The 20,420-nt window shown below is 38.6% G+C and overlaps 1 protein-coding gene across 1 annotated transcript; it reads right to left on the minus strand.

Annotated features, from left to right (window-relative positions):
• On the minus strand, nucleotides 1-1,464 carry LOC113302576 (nucleoside diphosphate kinase 1-like). The gene is made up of 4 exons (XM_026551510.1): nucleotides 1,279-1,464; nucleotides 1,145-1,193; nucleotides 823-1,054; nucleotides 1-319 (listed from the first exon to the last, which is right to left on the minus strand). Exons 1-4 carry the CDS (start codon nucleotides 1,327-1,329, stop codon nucleotides 202-204), a joined length of 450 nt encoding a protein of 149 aa, XP_026407295.1. The 5' UTR covers nucleotides 1,330-1,464; the 3' UTR covers nucleotides 1-201.
• Between the last annotated feature and the right edge of the window lie 18,956 nt (nucleotides 1,465-20,420).

The following is a 20,420-nucleotide window of genomic DNA, read 5'->3' on the forward strand; positions in this document are numbered from 1 at the left end:
ACAGCACAAAAAGGATACCATAATAGAAGTAACATTCTGAAAACTAACTGTGATATGCCATAGCTCAACCGTCACAGATATCATAATAGAAGTCAACATTCTGAAAACTAAATGTGATATAAGACCATGCCACAAATACTTGGGAAAGCATTAAAACAAACCCAAACCCTAATACATGAAAGAGCATATAGGGAAGAGCATCTAGCACTCATAGATCCATGGATGAAGGCTGCTCTGCCAGTTCACTGTACCATCAGGGAACCACAATGCAATCTCCTTCCTTGCACTCTCAACTGCATCACTTCCGTGAATAATGTTCCTGCAAGAGTAACAAAAAATCCTTTATTAGTATATATAAACATATCTTACAGCTTCGTGAATGTTGTGCTAAGACTTAAAATCAGTGCTTTCTGTTTAAGCTAGGAACACATCTCTTTCAGGCTTTCAGTCTAACTTAGGAACAAATATCTTTCAGTTTCAATTGTCATTCAGGCAGTAGACAAAATGCCTTGTTCAATCAACAAAAATATATCAAACAATTCATATAGGCTTCATGATTTCAAATCCTAGTCTTTTTAGGAATATTTGGTGAACTCTATATCTACATCTATAAAACAATAAACAGCGTAGACACAGACTGTTCATTCAGATTCATTCAGATGACTGTTTACATTCTAAATCTAAACTTTAAACAATTAGGCTTTATATTAAAAATACAGATCAATAGATAACCAACACAAATTTCAAGAAGAAAATCTATTCACGGCTCAATTAGTAGATAAAGATGAAAGAAGCAAATAAAGTATCAAAATATCTATTTACCTGCCAATTTCGACAGCATAATCACCACGGATGGTACCAGGAGCAGAGGCTGCTGGGTTGGTGGCTCCGATGATATTACGGCCAGTAGAAACAACATTCTTTCCCTCCCAAACCATAGCAACAACAGGGCCAGAAATAATGTAATCAACCAATCCACTGAAGAAAGGCTTTGAGGAGAGATCCTCGTAATGCTTCTCAGCAAAAGCACGTTCAACACTAATAAGCTTCAATCCTATTAAAACCAACATACATGCATAAAAATCGATACTAGATTCTACAGTAAATATTTGATATTCACAACAACAAGATGATTTGTTAATACCTTTCAAGGAGAAACCTTTCTTCTCAAATCTGCAGACGATTTCACCAACCTAAATCAAAGTAAAAAATAAATCACCGATCAATAAAAAAAAACCCTAAAACTCAAGAGATTAGATTTTCGGATAAGAAACTAACCAATCCTCTTTGGACACCATCAGGCTTGATCATGATAAAGGTTTGCTCCATTGTTGATGTTTCTAGTGGTATCTGTTCTTTCAGTCTTTTCTCAGCTCTAGAAATCTCAGTCACTAAAAATTGGTACAAAGGTGGTAAAGGGGGGTTTATATATGCGGATGTAGAAACCCTAACCCTATTTTCTTGGTCGGGGATCCTATACTTCCGGTAGTTGTTTTGCTTTGGAACAGTCCACATTCCGTGGTAAGTTCTGCTCACCTACTTAAGGGCCGGTTAAAAAGATGTGATCCTAGCCGTGCACTAATAAGGTCCATGTCTCCATATTGACTGCGACAATCTGAACGGGTAAGACTTAGTAGTGTGACTAGTGTCCCTCACGTACTTGAGACTTAGGTGAATCAATTATATTCTATCAACCGTGTGCATAAAGTATCATTCTCGAATCTCACGTTCTTGATCCTATTAGGCTTACGAAATAAGCCCATTTTTTATCAGGCAGAGCCATGTAATGGGCCAAAAGAGTTTGCAGTGAGGGTGAACACTTCACTTGAGATCGAATTCAACCCTGTTTTAGGACATACGTGAATCTTTTATGACATACAAATCAATAATACCATCTAAGGTGCCCTTATAAGGAGTAATTTTGGGTAGTTCAATTACCTATATACCCTCTAACCGTTTTAATTATTAATCTGCCATCACCCCTAATATAAAAACCTAAAATCAGTTTTAAGAAATTAAAAATCAGTTTCTATATCATCTCATCTTCTCCTCTAGCCGAACCTTCATCTCCTTCACGGGAATTTTTTTTTTGATTGCCGTGATTAATCGTCGATTCGCCAAAATTTGATCGACGATTAAACTAGACTATATAATGGGTCAAACAAAGGAAAAGACAACTGGGAGGCGTTCAAAGTCGTCTTCAAATCCCTCAATTGAACAAGAAGAACCCATTGAAGAAAAAGAAAAAGAACCCGCTGAAATTCAACCACCAAATCAATCAATCGAAGCACAAACTCCTCAAATGAAGATTAGAAAGTAAGTTCTACAAACCCAATCTTTTATTTGTTGTTTTTAATTGATTGAATAGGGAAAAATCAAAAAAAAAAATAGGGTTTTTGACGGTTACAGAGTAAGGTTCGGCGCATATTTTAGTTGCAATTTGTGTCGAACTGCTCCTCAAAAATTGCAGCCTGAACGTGTAGATGAATGATGTTTTTTCAAATGTTGTTATAGATAGTGGTGAAAACTGGATTCTTTTCGAACTTGTGAAGGTAACTCTTTTTTAAGATTTAAGCAAATAAATAAATGAAGGAAATTAATTTTCAAAGAGTGATGTCAAGATTTAAAATGGACTAAGGCTCCGGATTCACTATTACTTCAAGTTGATTGGTTACAAAAATATTTCATAAATTATTATTAAGCTCTTTTTCTTATTAAATCACTTTTTAATTTAAAAGGTGTCCAAATATTAAGTTATAATCCTTAAGCATGATTTATCAAAGAATTATTCTAAGCATAAAACATCAAACTGATTCACAACTAATTAAGAAAACCATTTTATCCCTTTTTTTATATTTATCCAAGTGAATTAAATAAAATAAAAATTAAACGAAATTATAAATAAAAATATTACCAATCAAACATGAGTGAATAGATCCTCCATTGCCTCAATCACCAAGTATTTTAGCCGCTCATCATGTTGGAAAACCTCTCAAAATATTTCATTGATGCTCAAAAGTGTTTTACAATGAAGAGAAAGACAAGAAAATGATGTAAACACAGGATTTTGCGACCCACAAAAGGCGTCCAGAGTCAACGACAGAGGTGAAGTGCTGTTGTCGTTGGGAAACTACGACCCACAGATGACAATCGATGTCACTGTTGATAAACGACGACCTTGGAGAGTCTGTTCTTCACGTTCTTCCTCCTCGCAGCAGCAGCAGCAGTAGCAGAACCAGAATCTCTGCAACTTGGATTTTCTTGCTCTGTAGTGCTCTAAACTTCGCTAACCCCTTCTGCTCGACACTAGGGACCTATTTATACACAACAGGTCACTCCAATCCTTGTAATAACTCCAAGAATATCCGGCCATAAAAAGAATATTTTCCGAAATATTTTTTATTTATTTCTCTGATTTGTTACGGATTGTTTCCTGGTTTATCTCTTTCACGCATCATCTCTGAGCTGTAGGAGAAGTTTCCAGCCAATAGAGTTAACCCATGCACGTCTCTTCCATCCAACAATTCCAAGAATAGAATATCTTCCCTATTTGAGAATATCTTCCCTGTTTTGATTCCACCGATTATCTAACCAAATTTGACCGAATCCAACACCCATACCAGCTCTAGGCCCTAGGAACAAACCCATTTAATTTGGGCCGTTGAATCTCACTGGAACACCTTCAAATCCTCAACCCTAGTCACGGCAGTTCAAGAACTTTTTTCCCGCCAAAATTTGAATTTCAAAAGGTTGAAGATGATATGCCCCCTATCCTGACTGGGGTGCGAATAGCAGATGCCTTGGGGGTGACCTGGGGTGCCCCTTAGTAATTAGGTTACCCCTTATCCAAAAGCGAGAGTCCGAATAACACTTGTCCTCCGGGTGCCAAAATCAACTTTTCGAGCCGAATTTTCCAAAAATGTTTATTTCCTAAAAATACATAAAAACACAATATTAGTACAAAAATAGAGTTCCAACAATACAGACATTGAGGACAAATTAGACACAAAAATGTGTCTATCAAATACCCCCAAACCTATTATTTGCTAGTCCTCGAGCAAATCTAATAAAATGACTACACTTAGCACGTGCAGCAAGCCGTTAAACCACTAGGTGGCCCTAGTGGAGTGTTGTCCGGAGGGTTTACCAGAGGTGTACCCACAAAACCTTTATACTCCAGACCCTAGCTATCTACAACGAACCTTGGAAGGCACTAAAGAATCTCCTTGGTTGGCATACTTATTGACTACAAGAGGAAGTACCCTGATGCGAAATTCCAATTGATGTACACGAGTTTGCACTCAAGCATACTAAAATTCATATATAAGTGACAGAGCTCTACTCAGATAGTTGCACTATGGACATCATATTCGGAGTCAAACTAATCACATGGAAAGATTAAGAGATGGATATAGAAAAACATAGATGGTTTTGATGTTTACTAAGTGAACGGCGTTTCCCATATCTGTCTGAAGGCCTCCGCCAAAATGAACCTATCCTAATGGATTGAGATACTAGTCTGACTAATATCAACACACTGGCATATACAAGGGTACCAGTGGTCGATAACCTAACTCTAGGTCAACACAACTGGCATATACAAGGGTACCAGTGGTCGACTTTATTGAATTTATTCCTTTTGGTCAAATGGTCTGGTCTCAATTTTTTTTTTTTTTTAACTTTTTTTTACTTTTTTTTTCATGGTATCTCAATCACTCTAATTCACCCTAGCATTGGTAACAACTTGAATCGTGGCCCCACCTATCACTTAGAGAACATAGTTTAAAAACAAAATAAAAATAGAAGTGAAAAGGACTCAACGAGATATGGTGAAACTATCATGTTATTTCTAACACCTGAGCTCTGTGCTTTTATGAATAGACTCTTTAGATGTTTCCATCTATCAGATTGGTTCCTCAACTCCTACAACCAAGATGCTTCCATCCACTTAGATTAGTTAGTGCCATCCTGAATACGCATAAATTTCTAGGCTCTGGAGTTTATTTATTGCAACTAAAAGCTAACAAAAAGTTTCTTCCCCACCCCCAAACTTAAATCTAACATTGTCCTCAATGTTTCTAATTAAAGAGCAGTACCAAAAGTAAAATAACACGAGGAGAAGTTGGAAAGATAGTACCTGGGTGAGAAAATCAAAAACTAATATACAAATACAACTGCCTCGATGGTCAATCAAGGGTAAACAGGGTCCTCCGAGGGACCTCCTCAACATCACCTGTAGGAAAGGGCTCTAAAAAGGGTTTCAATCTCTGACCGTTAACCTTCGAAGAACTACTACCATGGTGTCTGATTCAACAGCTCCATGAGGAAAAACAGTGCGAACAAAAAAAGGACCCGTCCACCGAGAACGTAACTTCCCAGGGAAAGGAAAAGATGCAAGCGGGTATCATACAGAAGAACTTTTTGACCTGGAAAAATGACTTCGTAAAATGTTTCTATCATGCACAAGTTTCATTTTGTTCTTATACTCCTTCGCACTTCATAAGCATCTATACGAATCTCGTCCAACTCATTGAGCTGGAGTTTCCTATGGGCTCCTGCCTCGTCAAGTGAAAAATTTAGCTGCTTAACAGCCCAATAAGCTCTATGTTCTAACTCAACAGGTAAGTGACATGCCTTGCCATAAACAAGCCGATAAGGCGACATTCCAATGGGGGTCTTAAACGCACTACGGTAAGCCCATAAGGCATCAGTAAGCCTAGACGACCAGTCTTTCCGATTAGGATTAACTGTTTTCTCTAATATACGTTTTATCTCCCTATTGGAAACCTCTACCTGACCACTAGTCTGTGGATGATACGGGGTAGCTACCTTATGTGTAATACCATATTTCTTCATCAGAAGCCTAAAAGGCCCATTACAAAAGTGCGACCCTCCATCACTAATTATAGCTCGCGGTGTACCAAAACGTGTAAGTATATTATTTTTCAAGAACTCAATCACAACCCTATGGTCATTGGTTTTACACGCAACCGCCTCAATCCACTTGGAGACATAGTCTACGGCGACAAGGATGTATAGGTTACCAAAAGAATTAGGAAACGGACCCATAAAGTCAATACCCCACACATCAAAGACCTCAACAATTAAAATAGGGTTCAAGGGCATCATGTTCCTACGGGAAATGGTTCTAATTTCTGGCATCGTTCACAAGTAACGCAGTAACTGTGGGAGTCTTTAAACAACGAAGGCCAATAGAATCCACACTGCAATATCTTAGCAGCAGTTTTCTTAGCACTAAAGTGACCCCCACAAGCATGATCATGACAAAAGGAAATAATACTGGACTGGTCACTCTCAGGTATACATCTCCTAATAATCTGGTCTGGACAATACTTAAACAAATAAGGATCATCCCAAAAGAAGTGCTTAACCTCAGCTAAAAATCTAGAACGATCTTGTTTACCCCAATGTTGGGGCATTCGACCAGTAACAAGATAGTTCACTATATTCGCATACCAAGGTAATTGGGTAACAAAGAACAATTGTTCATCAGGAAAGCTATCCCTTATAGGAAGGGAATCATCTGGGGAACTAACAACTAGCCTAGACAAGTGATCTGCTACAACATTTTCGGCACCCTTTTTGTCTCTAATGTCTGGAGAAAACTCTTGCAACAACAGAATCCACCTAATCAATCTAGGTTTAGTATCCTTCTTAGACAAAAGATATTTTAAAGCAGCATGATCAGTATATATGATCTTAGAACCTAAGAGATAGGGTCTAAACTTGTCTAAGGCAAACACAATGGCTAATAGTTCCTTCTCGGTAGTGGTATAGTTCAACTGGGCATCATTCAGAGTTTTGCTAGCATAGTAAATCACATGAAGTAACTTTTTTCTCGCTGACCTAGCACAACACCAATAGCATAATCTGAAGCATCACACATGATCTCAAAGGGTAGGTTCCAGTTGGGTGCCTGGACTATGGGGGCGGTAGGTAGTGAGTAATGACTTAAGCTTCTCAAAAGCCTCTAAACAAGCATCATCAAAGACAAACTTAACATCTTTTGCAAGCAAATTGCAAAGAGGTCTAGACATCAAGCTAAAATCCTTAATGAAACGACGATAAAAACCAGCATGCCCTAAGAATGACCTAATATCTCTTACGGTTTTTGGGACCGGTAAAGTTTTAATAAGGTCAACTTTGGCTCTATCTACCTCTATACCCTTTGAAGATACAATATGCCCTAGAACAATTCCTGAACGAACCATAAAGTGACATTTCTCCCAATTAAGCACTAAATTCTTTTCCTTACACCTAGTCAAAACTAATGACAAATGATGCAAGCACTCATCGAAAGACGAACCAAACACTGAAAAATCATCCATAAAGACCTCTAAGAACCGTTCTACCATGTCAGAAAATATGCTCATCATGCAACGCTGAAAAGTCGCAGGGGCATTACATAGCCCGAAAGGCATGCGTCTATACGCAAAGGTACCAAAGGACAGGTAAAAGTGGTTTTCTCCTGGTCTTCTGGGGCAATAAACGATCTGATTATATCCAGAGTAGCCATCTAAAAAGCAGTAGTGACTATGTCCAGCTAATCTCTCTAGCATTTGGTCGATGAAGGGAAGGGGAAAGTGGTCCTTCCTAGTGACCTTGTTCAATTTCCTATAGTCAATACAAACAAGCCAACCCGTGTCACTCGGGTCGGGATTAACTCATTGTTATCATTCTGGACTACAGTAATACCAGATTTCTTGGGAACAACCTGAACGGGGCTGAACCACTTACTGTCTGAAATAGGGTAGATAATGCTGCATCTAAGCTTAGACCTCAGTTCGAACTACTTCTTTCATATTGGGGTTTAGTCGACGTTGCATCTCCTAGAAGGTTTGGTGTCTTCCTCTAAATAGATCTGATGCATACAACAGTAGGACTTATACCCTTAATGTCTGCTATGGTCCACCCTAAAGCTTCTTGTTGTTTTGAAGGACGGTTACTAGCCTACTTTCCTGATCTCTATCCAAGTCGGAAGAAACAATCACAGGTAAAGTCTCAGACGGGCCTAAAAACACATACTTCAGGGTATCTGGCAATGGTTTTAGGGTCCAACTTAGGAGGCTCTTCTAAAGAAGGACTAGGTAGACTTAGAAACTGGTATGGTTCGAACTTAGGTTTCCATCCATTACTAGTATCTAAAGGGGTTGAATCTAGCAAAGCATTCACCTCATTAATCACATTATCATCATCAAAATCAATCCCAAAGTGAGCTAGGCATTTTCTAATGGATCTTCTAACAAAGTGTTTGGTAATGACTCGTCGACTAATGTTCCTATCATGTTCACCTCTTCTATATTCGAGTCATCTAGTTCAGAGGGTAGCTTACTAATATTAAAAATGTTCAGCTCAATAGTCATATTACCAAAAGACAAATTCATAATACCATTTCGACAGTTAATGATCGCATTGGATGTAGCTAAAAACGGGCGACCTAAAATCACTGGTATTTGGTTCTCTGGGTCAGGGACAGGTTGGGTATCTAGGATAACAAAATCCACTGGATAAATAAACTTGTCAACTCTATGAGAACATCCTCGATCACACCACGAGGAATTTTAACGGACCTATCAGCTAACTGAAGTGTCATCTGGGTAGGTTTCATCTCACCAAGTCCTACTTAAGGTACACATGGTATGGCAGTAAGTTCACACTGGCTCCTAAGTCAAGCACGCTTTCTCAACACGGTACTTACCTATTGTACAAGCAATGGTAGGGGACCCTGGGTCTTTATACTTAGGAGTAGTGGTATTCTGAATAATAGAACTCACGTGACTAGCTATGAAGGCTTTCTTCTGGACACTGAGCTTACGCTTTCGCGTACACAAGTCCTTAAGGAACTTGGCATAAGAGGGAATCTGCCTAATTGCATCTAATAATGGAAGGTTGATATTAACCTGCTTAAAAACCTCCAATATATCATTAAAGTTGGACTCCCTCTTAGTCGGAACTAGCAGTTGTGGGAATGGGGCTCTGGGAACAAAATTAGACTCAACATGACCCTCATTGGTCTCTTTAGAGACTCTATCAGTCTCTTCATTCTCTGGTTCAGACGGGTGAACTACACATGTTCACTTTCAGGTATGTCGACCTTATTATCAACTTTCCTTCCACTCCTAAGGGTCGTAACAGAGTTAACATGACTGTACGATTTCTCTCCTCTAGGGTTAGGATCAGTATGACTAGGGAACCTTCCTTCCTCTCTCTCATTAATATACTTAGCTATTTGGCCGACTTGAAGTTCTAATTTAGCAAAAGACTGGGCACTATTCTTAAAATTCTGTTTGGTTTCCTCTTGAAAATTACCCTGGCTTTTTACTAACATTTCCTGGCTTTGTGATAGCATTTCCTGGCTCTTCCTTAATATACTAAGGGTTTCCTCTAAGCTAGTTATTCTATTCTCAGATGGGTTCTGGGTCTGTCCTGAAGGGTTCTTAGTATAACCAAAACCTGGGGGAGGCTGAGAATTACTAGACTGGCCTTGATTCTGGCCCTTAGACCAAGAAAATTAGGATGGTTTCTCCAACCAGGGTTGTAGGTCTCTGAGTAGGGGTCAAACTTCTGACGGTTCTCAAACCTAGCATTGTTATAGACAGCATGAGCTTGCTCTTCACTAACCTGACCTTCCCAAAATGAGTTATCGGGCTCTATTCCACAACTAGAGATTTGAGAGGCTCTATTAGGTTCAACAAGGGACTTATTTTTAGGTTGACCCATTTCCAACGCTTCTAACCTTCTAGATAAAGCAGCAAACTTGGCATCTGACGCAAAACTTGTATCTACCATATTGGTGCTACTTCTATTGACTAAGAGTCTTTTAGGGGGTTCCACACAAGACTCCCACTGTTGGGATTTCTCAGCGATAGCTCCTAAGAAGGTAAAAGCATCATCAACATTTTTACTAGTGAACTCACCAGCGCACATAGACTCGACCATGGCTTTGGTCGAATAGTCTAAACCATTATAAATAATCTCTACAAGTTTCATCTTATCAAATCCATGGTGAGGACACTGGATAGGAGATCATTGAATCTCTCTAAAAACCTATAAAGACTCTCCCTCTTGTTGCACACTAGTACTAATGTTCTGCCTAACAGCTGCAGTTTTATGCTTAGGGTAGAACTTCATATAGAAGGCAGCGATAAGTTGTGCCATGTTTCTATGGATTCAGATGGTAGGTTGTTCAGCCAGGTCTTGGCTTTATCTCTCAAGGAAAAGGGAAACATCTTAAGTTTCAAGACTTCATCAGTAAGGTCTTTTATTCTAATTGTCCCGCAAATTTCCTCAAAGTCCCTAATATGGAAATAAGGGTTCTCATCATCTTTTCCTAAGAATATAGGGATCATCTGAAGAATACTAGGTTTTATCTCGAAATTAGCCGTAGTGGCTGGCAATTTAATGCACGAAGCTCGGTTGGACCTAGTTGGGAACATGTAATCTTTCAAAGTTGCCATCGCTGGCACAACAGAAGTACTAGGGGTACTTTCCTCACGAAGAGACAGATTCTTAAAACTGAAGTTTCCAAAAACAGGGCTCTCAAAAGAACAATCTTCGAGCTCCCTGCTTATATCAGAAGAACTACTAGGTTTTTCGCTAATCAATCGACCTAGAGTATCTCTTTTCCAAGCCCTATTAACAAAATCGGGCATACACTAAAAAAAATCAAAAAGAAATAAAAATCCTAACAGGAAGGTTCTAGCAATCACACAGCAGGCTGACTCGACTTTACCACAGCAAACCTAGAGATTTCTAGCAAACAACAAGCATGATGGCTCACTTAGATTGTTTCTAGACCAGCTTCTATCTTTCGAAAGGGAATTCGTTACAATTTAAGCAAACCCCTCTGGAATCAATCCGAGTCAAAGTAAGTTGAATTGAGACGAGGGAAGCTCAGTGGAGCTTTGATACCCAAGGCCTCACCGCAGTACAAGGCGGCGCAGTCACGCATTCAACTCACAGAAACCGTCATGAACTTCGAAGTATGCTAAAAGAATAACCAATATCCTTCGAAATTTTTCCTAACAAGCTCGATACCCTATAGGTCTCTTTCTAATCAGATTTTAAAGCTTGGGTTCGCGTTAGGTTTTGTTCTCCTAAAGCGGGCAAGAAGGGAGCGGTGATGAAATCCGAACCCTTATCTTGTTTAGGCCAGGCCTTGCCCTTTACTAGGAAAATAAAGACAGTCCAAATTCGTCCTCAATCAATGATCACCTTAAGGAGTACAGTAACTCGCTTGCAGGGAATTCGCGAGTGTTTCGATTGGACTTACCTCCCGTACCAGACGGGGGATGAACCATTGTCGTCGACTCGGGCCACGACTCCTATGCCGTGTGCGAACCCGAGGGGCCGAGGTGATATTGTAATCACCATCCTTCCATGCACACAGTTTGTATTTAACTACCCTTCTGTAGGGTTTAAAAAAAATAACAATAATAATAATAAAGTCCAAGAGTCCAGTCCAAAGTCCAAATAAAGTAAAGTGCAAAAGAAAAAGAAAAATAACCTAAAAAAAAATATAAAAATCTCTCTTTTTTTCTCTCTTTTCTATATATAAAACAAAAAAAAAATTCCTATTTCGCTCCTTTCTCTTTAAGATTTTCCATCCAAGGTCCTTAGTACTCCACTTCGAACCTGCAAATCAAAGACAAAAAGAAACGTAAAAAGGAATAAAATAATAATAATAATAAACCTAAAAAAAAAAAAAATTCTACCTAAGCACAGGTCCGCGTCGGCAACGCCAAAAATTTGATGTTTTTTCAAATGTTGTTGTAGATAGTGGTGAAAACTAGGTTCTTTTTGAACTTGTGAAGGTAACTCTTTTTTAAGATTTAAACAAATAAATAAATGAAGGAAATTAATTTTCAAAGAGTGTTGTCAAGATTTAAAATGGACTAAGGCTCCGGATTCACTATTACTTCAAGTTGATTGGTTACAAAAATATTTCATAAATTATTATTAAGCTCTTTTTCTTATTAAATCACTTTTTAATTTAAAAGGTGTCCAAATATTAAGTTGTAATCCTTAAGCATGATTTATCAAAGAATTATTCTAAGCATATAACATCAAACTGATTCACAACTAATTAAGAAAACCATTTTATCCCTTTTTTTTTATATTTATCCAAGTGAATTAAATAAAGTAATTAATTAAAGAAATTATAAATAAAAATATTACCAATCAAACATGAGTGAATAGATCCTCCATTGCCTCAATCACCAAGTATTTTAGCCGCTCATCATGTTGGAAAACCTCTCAAAATATTTCATTGATGCTCAAAAGTGTTTTACAATGAAGAGAAAGACAAGAAAATGATGTAAAACAGGATTTTGCGACCTACAAAAGGCGTCCAGAGTCAACGACAGAGGTGAAGTGTTGTTGTCGTTGGGAAACTACGACCCACAGATGACAGTCGATGTCATTGTTGATAAACGACGGCCTTGGAGAGTCTGTTCTTCACGTTCTTCCTCCTCGCAGCAGCAGTAGCAGAACCAGAATCTCTGCAACTTGGATTTTCTTGCTCTGTAGTGCTCTAAACCTCTCCCAATTCTCTCTAAACTTCGCTAACCCCTTCTGCTCGACACTAGGGACCTATTTATACACAACAGGTCACTCCAATCCTTGTAATAACTCCAAGAATATCCGGCCATAAAAAGAATATTTTCCGAAATATTTTTTATTTATTTCTCTGATTTGTTACGGATTGTTTCCTGGTTTATCTCTTTCACGCATCATCTCTGAGCTGTAGGAGAAGTTTCCAGCCAATAGAGTTAACCCATGCACGTCTCTTCCATCCAACAATTCCAAGAATAGAATATCTTCCCTATTTGAGAATATTTTCCCTGTTTTGATTCCCACCGATTATCTAACCAAATTTGACCGAATCCAACACCCATACCAGCTCTGTCTAGGCCCTAGGAACAAACCCATTTAATTTGGGTCGTTGAATCTCACTGGAACACCTTCAAATCCTCAACCCTAGTCACGGCTGTTCAAGAACATTTTTTTCCCGCCAAAATTTGAATTTCAAAAGGTTGAAGATGATATGCCCCCTATCCTGGACTGGGGTGCGAATAGCAGATGCCTTGGGGTGACCTGGTGGTGCCCCTTAGTAATTAGGTTACCACTTATCCACAAGCGAGAGTCCGAATAACACTTGTCCTCCGGGTGCCAAAATCAACTTTTCGAGCCGAATTTTCCAAAAATGTTTATTTCCTAAAAATACATAAAAACACAATATTAGTACAAAAATAGAGTTCCAACAATACAGACATTGAGGACAAATTAGACACAAAAATGTGTCTATCAATGAACAGTTCGGCTTGTAATACAATAATCAATATACACCGAACCTAGTCTTTCGTAGGAGTTACAAACAGGGTTCGACTAATTCGACAGTTTTAAATTTGAGATGAACCTTGTTCATCTAGTCTGCAATGAACATGGATTAGATGTAGGTTCGGCTCGTATTCAATTTATAGGGTTAGCCGAACCCTAGAGTTAATGGGTTCGGCTGATTTTGGTTAGTGCTTAACAAGCCGAACATCTCCCTGTGTGAATTAATTCACCAACTTTCAATCCTAGACTTGAATTGAAAGTCCCCCTGTGTAATTCAATCACCCGTTCAATATGTTAATAAAGTTTTAAACTTGTTTTACAATCCTAGACTTGAATTAATTCACCAACTTTCAGTATGTTAATAAAGTTTTAAACTTGTTTTAGGAATAATGAAGCTAAAAAGAGAAGGAGGATGGAGGTTACACCTTCTACTTCTAAAACACCCGTTCCTCGAGGAGGAGGTAACAAAAAATTGGGAGCTGAAGGCAGAAGAGTTGATAAAGCCGCAGCATTAGTAATTCGTGAACCACTTCCAGAGATACGAAGAGAAGAACAAGAAGTTGATGGTGGTCAAGTTAATGAAGAACCTCAACATCAACCGAAAGAGAAGCATGTTGTTGAACGCCGGGTTAAAGGTTTGCACATTCCTGATGAGAATAACGTAATCAAAGCTCGAGATGATGGTTTGCCCCATGGACTTCCGGAAGATGGAGGAAGGGTGTTGATCGGTTACGCCGAATCTTGGGCAAAGAGAATATATGAGACTCCCGATCACAACGATGCGGTCCGAGTATTGAGACACCAGAGGGCAGCGGAATAAAAGTTGTCTAAAGAGGTTCCCGAGGTAATTGCTTACGTCCAATCCTCTGATTTATGGCCTGTAATTCAATATTGACATAAGGAATATGATAGTGTGACGTCCTCCGCTTTCTCCGAGAGATTTTGTCCAAAGACTTATACGTTTCATTTACCCTTTGGGGAGATGAAAATCACTCCTGATGACGCGAACAAGATTACAGGGCTTAAAGTGAGGGTTAGAAGCGTGGATGCTGACTATTATGATATGAGTTGGGATGAGTTATATAATTTGTACAGGGAATTGTCTTGATTGGGATAATTATAAGACCGAACTTGAGTTTTGTCATTCCGTTAAAGATGTATATTCTGTTCACTTTGAAGGTGGGACAAATAAGAAGCTGAAGAATGTGAAGCTTACTAATTTGAAAAAGGAATTTGAGATACAACCGAGAAAGTAAAGAATGGGGAGTTGGTAATGGACGAGATCAAAGTGAAGCAAACCGCAACCACCTATTTGCTTTATACTCTTGGCAGAGATGTTTTCCCAGACCTATCTGGAAACAAGGTGCATGTTAATTATCTCATATTGTTAAAGGATCTTGCAACCATTAACAAATACGCTTGGGTACCGCCACTCTAGCTTACCTTCTCGACCGAATTGCGATCGCCTCTAGGTTGAAAAGTACAAACATTGGTGGGAACTTCACTTTGTTTCAGGTAATTCTCGAGTAAATTCTATTATTTATTTATTTTACAATGCGACAGTCTCTTTATTCAGTGTATGGTTCGGCGTATATATGATAGCCATTATAAGCCGAACCTTGTCAAAAAATTTAGGTTCGTCTTGTTGGGGAAATAAATTTCAAGCTGAAGTTTAGGTTATTTAGGTTCGGCTCATATTAAAATTTCATTATAAGCCGAACCTTTCACTGTATGTTACAAAATTAAATGTTTGCATATCATTTCTTATGAACTTTCTTATTTTAATTTTGGATGTAGGTGTGGGTATATGACCATTTCTCGACTTTGAAGTTGTACAAAACACTTGAAATGATGTCGATTGGGTTGATACACTTCCAACAGCAGCACGGTACAAGTTTGAGAAGGAGATGGCAAGGAATAAAGAGCAGTTGTTGGCAAACTTGAGAGAGAGGTTAGACTCTTTGGAGCTCAAAGACGTCGATTTTGATACATATGCCAAGCCGGTGGAAATTGAACGTGATGAAGTTTCTGATGGTCTCATCCCGGTGGGTATGTACTATGGACAATTGTTTTATCCCAGTGGTTGTGTAATTTTTGATCCTCGGCCAGTACTACGTCAAGGAAGATCCGTCCAAAAGGTCTCATTGTTTGATGAGAAATTCACGTTGATGCCAAAGATTTTTACTGGAACTAAAAGCACCACTTCTTCATGGAATCCAAAGTATGATCCCGAGCCGAGCAATGAGCATTGGAAGAATTTAGATGCCAACATATTAAATATGAATTTGATAGCACCCGTGCCTGATGATCCTCGTGAAGATGATTCGGGCTACATGGATTGGTACAATCATATTTCTCATCCCTTTATTATCAATAAGAAAAGTCAGAAGATGGTCGATAAGGCGAAGGCGAAGAAAAAGGCGACCATCATCTCCAAAAATCCCAGTTATGAAGAACTATCGAAGGCTTTCAAGACAATGGTAATAATTGCATTAATCTGTACTCTTGAATTTATTATAAAATAAATAAGATATTATATAAGTTACGTATAATTAGAAGTTGTTGACAGATGAAATTAGGTTGCGGCGGGTAAGGAATTGGTGAAGAAAATGAAGAAAAAAGCTAGTTATAAACAACCGTTGACGGTTTATGAACAACATAATTTCATCAACGAGTTGGATGCTATTATAACTAAAGGACGAGGATCCCAGGTACCCATAAAAAGGCCGATGAAGAAAAGGGATCGAGAAGCTGGTGAAGGCACAAGCGGAGGTAGTAGTAGCGGCCCAACTGGTCATTACGACGCGCCAGAAGATAAACGTGGAGGTGCCAGAAGAAGAGGCCGTGGAAGTGGTCGTGGAACAGGAAAAAGAGGCGGTGGTCAATGAACTATTATGTTTTCTACGTTTGATTAAGTATACTTTTATCTCGGATTTGTTAACTTTGTTATCGACAACTCGACTTTCGTTGTGTTTGCTAGTTTATTTCGTGTTATCGAGAATTTGAAAATTTTGAAAATTTTAGCCGTTACTTATAAAGGTTCGGATTATATTCAAAAAGTCGTACTAGCCGACCCGTGACAGAATTACACAAATATCAAGGAACGACTCTTTTTTTTCAAAAATATAGTCGTTGAAAACCTGAATTCTTTATATACCCACCTATTGTTTCACATAAGAAGGCACATCTCCCGAAACATATGGCACCCCCTAATCCTAAGTTTACTATAGATGAAGATTTGTCTCTTTGCACCAACTATGTAGCATACTATCCAAAGAAAGGTGAAGAACGACGAGTGAAGGGTCTTATGAGTATGTACTATTTGGTTCGAATTCATGAAGCATTCTCCAGTGAAACAGGTAATCCTCACAACCGGGATTCGGCATTCTTGTTTTGCCGAATTGAATCTATTAAGAAAAAGGTTACCAACTTTATAGCTTTGTTCGGGTTGTGAATCGCTATCGACTCAAGGGTGAAACAACCTCAGATATTGAAGTGCGAGCGCTAGAGGAATGGCGAAGATGGAAAGGAAAGAATTTCAAATAAGAAGCTCACTACCGCATTCTTAAAAAGTTTCTCATAACCCGTCTGGGATACTAGATGGATGGTTTTCTTCTATAATGATACCATGTTCTTATGTGTTGCTATCATGTTCTTATGTAATGGGAATGTAATCCATTATCGTATGAATGATAAAAAAAACTTTCAAAATGACGTAACTGTTAACACAGGATATGGTTCGGCTTAATACGAACTTAAGGATAATATGCCGAACCTGATTGGAAATTCTGGGTTTTGGGATTTGTCAGGTTCAGCTTGAAACGTAAAATCTATTACAAGCCGAACCTAACAAAATCTTTTTTTTTGCCAGGTTCGGATTGTATGTAATTACAATACAAGCCGAACCTTGATTTATACTGGGCTCATCTTGTGTTTGCTTCACCGAACCACACCCTGTGCAGTGTATGTACTTTGCTTACAGACTTGTCGAACGAACCTTAAAAACTCTTTCGATAAATTAAAGAACAATTAAAATACATTCCATAACATAAAATTAAATCATTCAAATACAGAGAGGCTAGAAGGTAAAATTAAGTGCAAATCTTAGTTTACCAAAAAAAACAAAATCCACAATAGATTGAATGGACTACAAAAGGCAAACAACACTCCGATAGCGTCATTTTATGGAGATCTTAGATGGATCACCTCTTCATTAACCTTTTTCTCATCATCTTCACTAACCTCTTTCTCATCATCTTCATCCTCATCACTTGAAAACATAATTACTTGTCCACTTGCTAGCGACACATTCAAAGCTTTCCAAAGATCCATTTCCGTCGCATAATTTTCACACCAATCCATCGAATAATTATTTTCAAATCTAGGCCAAAAGGTTGCACTCATCAAGGGAGGTAATGGGCAACTGGCTTTGAGTTTGAGGCCGATAAAATGACAATTTTGAACAAATCCAATAACAAGTCTTCTATCTTTTACACCATCATGGCAAGGTTTTGTTGGAGGCGTGTAAGTAAAACTATTACCCGTCCACGCGAAACAATGTACGACGCAATTGAATGCCTCCGCAATTAAAAACCCACAAACGGGAATTGACATCCAATGTTCTTGGGTGATGATTGAATCCCCATGTAAACGACATTCAAATGCAATGTACTCCGATGCCACTCCTGCATCTCCCCGTGGACCTACTCTCATCATTGTCTTGTAGAATTCTTTGTTCCAGCGTAGGGTATGGAACAATCGTTGCCTAATAAAGTTGACTTCATTTTTTCAGGGCACCGGATTGTTCCCTTCTTTAAAAGGACCAAGTTGTTTCGCCGTGACGTAATATCCACAATTTCCATCACCTTATACGTCATCCATTGCTATAATATGCTCATGAATTACCGGCGGTAGGTCTTCCAAGTAGTTATCGTATATAAAATTGATAGGCTGCAAATAGTTACCGGACTTATCTCTTCTGGGTCCTCTCATCATACCAACTTCATGTACGGTCCTTTTTTACTTTATCTTGGTTTGTGAAGGATGCATCCTACTCTTCCCCTTGACGTCCTCTTTACCATCCTTTGCTTGTGACAGACAATTATTCTTATTGACCTCTTTGTTACTTGTTTCGCCTTTTTGAATACTCGGACGACCACGTTTTTTTTGGAACTTTTACTTCTTCCACCTTCATCACCTTTTCAATTTCCTTCTTTTCATTTTCATACCTTGTATCATGGATCTCTACGGGTAGCCAACAATGCCTTGTTTGCTTGTCTAGTTTCAAAATTATTCATTTTCTTACTCTTCCTACCTTTCGGGACCCCCTTCTCCGGTTCCAAAATATTCTCTTGGGTAAAGGGATACATGACCGGTATCATGTTGTCCCAAAAGATTTTTTTTTGAGCTCGGAACATATTCCTAAACATCTCCGCCAACTTTTTCCCATTTGCCGTGTCCCAAATTTCTAGATCATCCTCGGCGTCTTCGGTTGGGAGAGGATCGAAGCTTAATTGTTTCCAAAAAGGATCAATGTCCTCAAATGGTATGATACCATCCTTGTACCAAAGTATGTCGTGTCGGCATGGAAGTCCCATAGATGTCTTTATTTTACAAACACACTCTTCCTCCAAGTTGGCCCCAAATGTCTCAATCAAAATTACTTCTTCCATCGATAAATCAATGCATAGATGGGAGACTCTATAAGTTAATACTCATAGCCAAGGACTTTTGTAATCCTTGTGTTTGAATATAACGTTATGTTCGAACGCCGCTTTAATTCTCACAACATCACTTTTGAAATATTCATCAATTGCATCTAACACCGTAACAAAGGTGTCAACACATCCAAAAAGGTTCTTCTTCAACCGATAATGAGCCGACTCTACTATACTTGTGGCATGGTTTTCAAAGTGTTTGTGTCGATTTGTGAAGCAAGACTCGAACCTTTCTTTATTAGGTTCCAATACATCTTTAAGCAAATAAATAATGATGTCGGGGTAGTCGGTCCTCCAATGATTAATAAGCATTTTAACATTTTCTTCGTATACATCCTTGGTGATTGACCATACCAAAGCTTCCCATTCGCCATGGAAAGAAGCCCACAACATCTCATTGTGTTCATATCGTTTCAAGAATTCCCTCTTTGCCTTTTTTCGTTTTTCCACCGGTAGTTTAGCAATATTCTCTAATTATTTCATCTTAAGTGGTTGAATTATCGGTTGGCATTTTTTCCTCATATTGTACCATATATGAAACATACAAAGAAAGCTAAAAGCATCTGGAAATACCTTATTAATAGCATACATCAATGATGAATCTTGATCGGATACGAACACTTTAGGAAGAGCACTCTCCCGAAAGGTTAACTTCAATTGTTCTAACCCCCAAACATAAATCTCTTTCTTCTCGCTTTTCATGAAACAAAAAGCCATGGTGAACGGTGCCTTTTTCGACGTATGCCCAATAATGTTCATCAACGTCATATCATATTTGTTAGTTTTGTACGTGCAATCCAATATAATAACTTGTGGGAAGCATAGAGCCAATTGGACGCATTCCGGGTGGGCAAGAAAAAGGTGTGTCACTTTACCAAACTCATCCAACTTCTTTTGGAAAGCGTAGTTATGCTTCACCCCTAACCACATCACTGGTTGCATCACCATCCTACCTTGCAAATTGAGTCTAGATAGTTTGCATAGTCGACTTGTTATTTTTGTCGTCATCCTTCAATTTACTAAGAATCCTAGACGGTGGCATACGTGCTCGTGTCATTTTATCCACTTATAGCATCTCGTTGGGTTTGAGTCGCGCTACTTTCACATGTCCGTGAAGGTCACGTGGAAGTGGGTGGTTATGATGACAATCCATATCTTTATTCATAACCCAATATTCATCATATTTGTTCAAGGACTTTGTTCTTGAGGTTGAAAACGATCTTGAAAGGGCATTTTCTTTTCTTCGTCTTTGTCCTATTTTTTCGCCCGGTCTTTCCAACATATGTAGAACCCTTTTTAGCCTTGCTATCACCGGTTCCGCTTAGCTCACAAATCAATTTAAAC

This window comes from Papaver somniferum, chromosome 8 (genome assembly GCF_003573695.1).
Source record: "Papaver somniferum cultivar HN1 chromosome 8, ASM357369v1, whole genome shotgun sequence".
NCBI lineage: Eukaryota > Viridiplantae > Streptophyta > Magnoliopsida > Ranunculales > Papaveraceae > Papaver > Papaver somniferum.

Excerpts from the sequence above, each read along its gene's own strand:
- LOC113302576 (XM_026551510.1), bottom strand. The coding sequence starts at position 1,329 with ATGGAGCAAACCTTTATCATGATCAAGCCTGATGGTGTCCAAAGAGGA. Across the intron at positions 1,055-1,144 it reads GAAAGGTTTCTCCTTGAAAG|GATTGAAGCTTATTAGTGTT; the intron begins GTATTAACAAAT and ends TGGTTTTAATAG. Across the intron at positions 320-822 it reads TATGCTGTCGAAATTGGCAG|GAACATTATTCACGGAAGTG; the intron begins GTAAATAGATAT and ends TTACTCTTGCAG.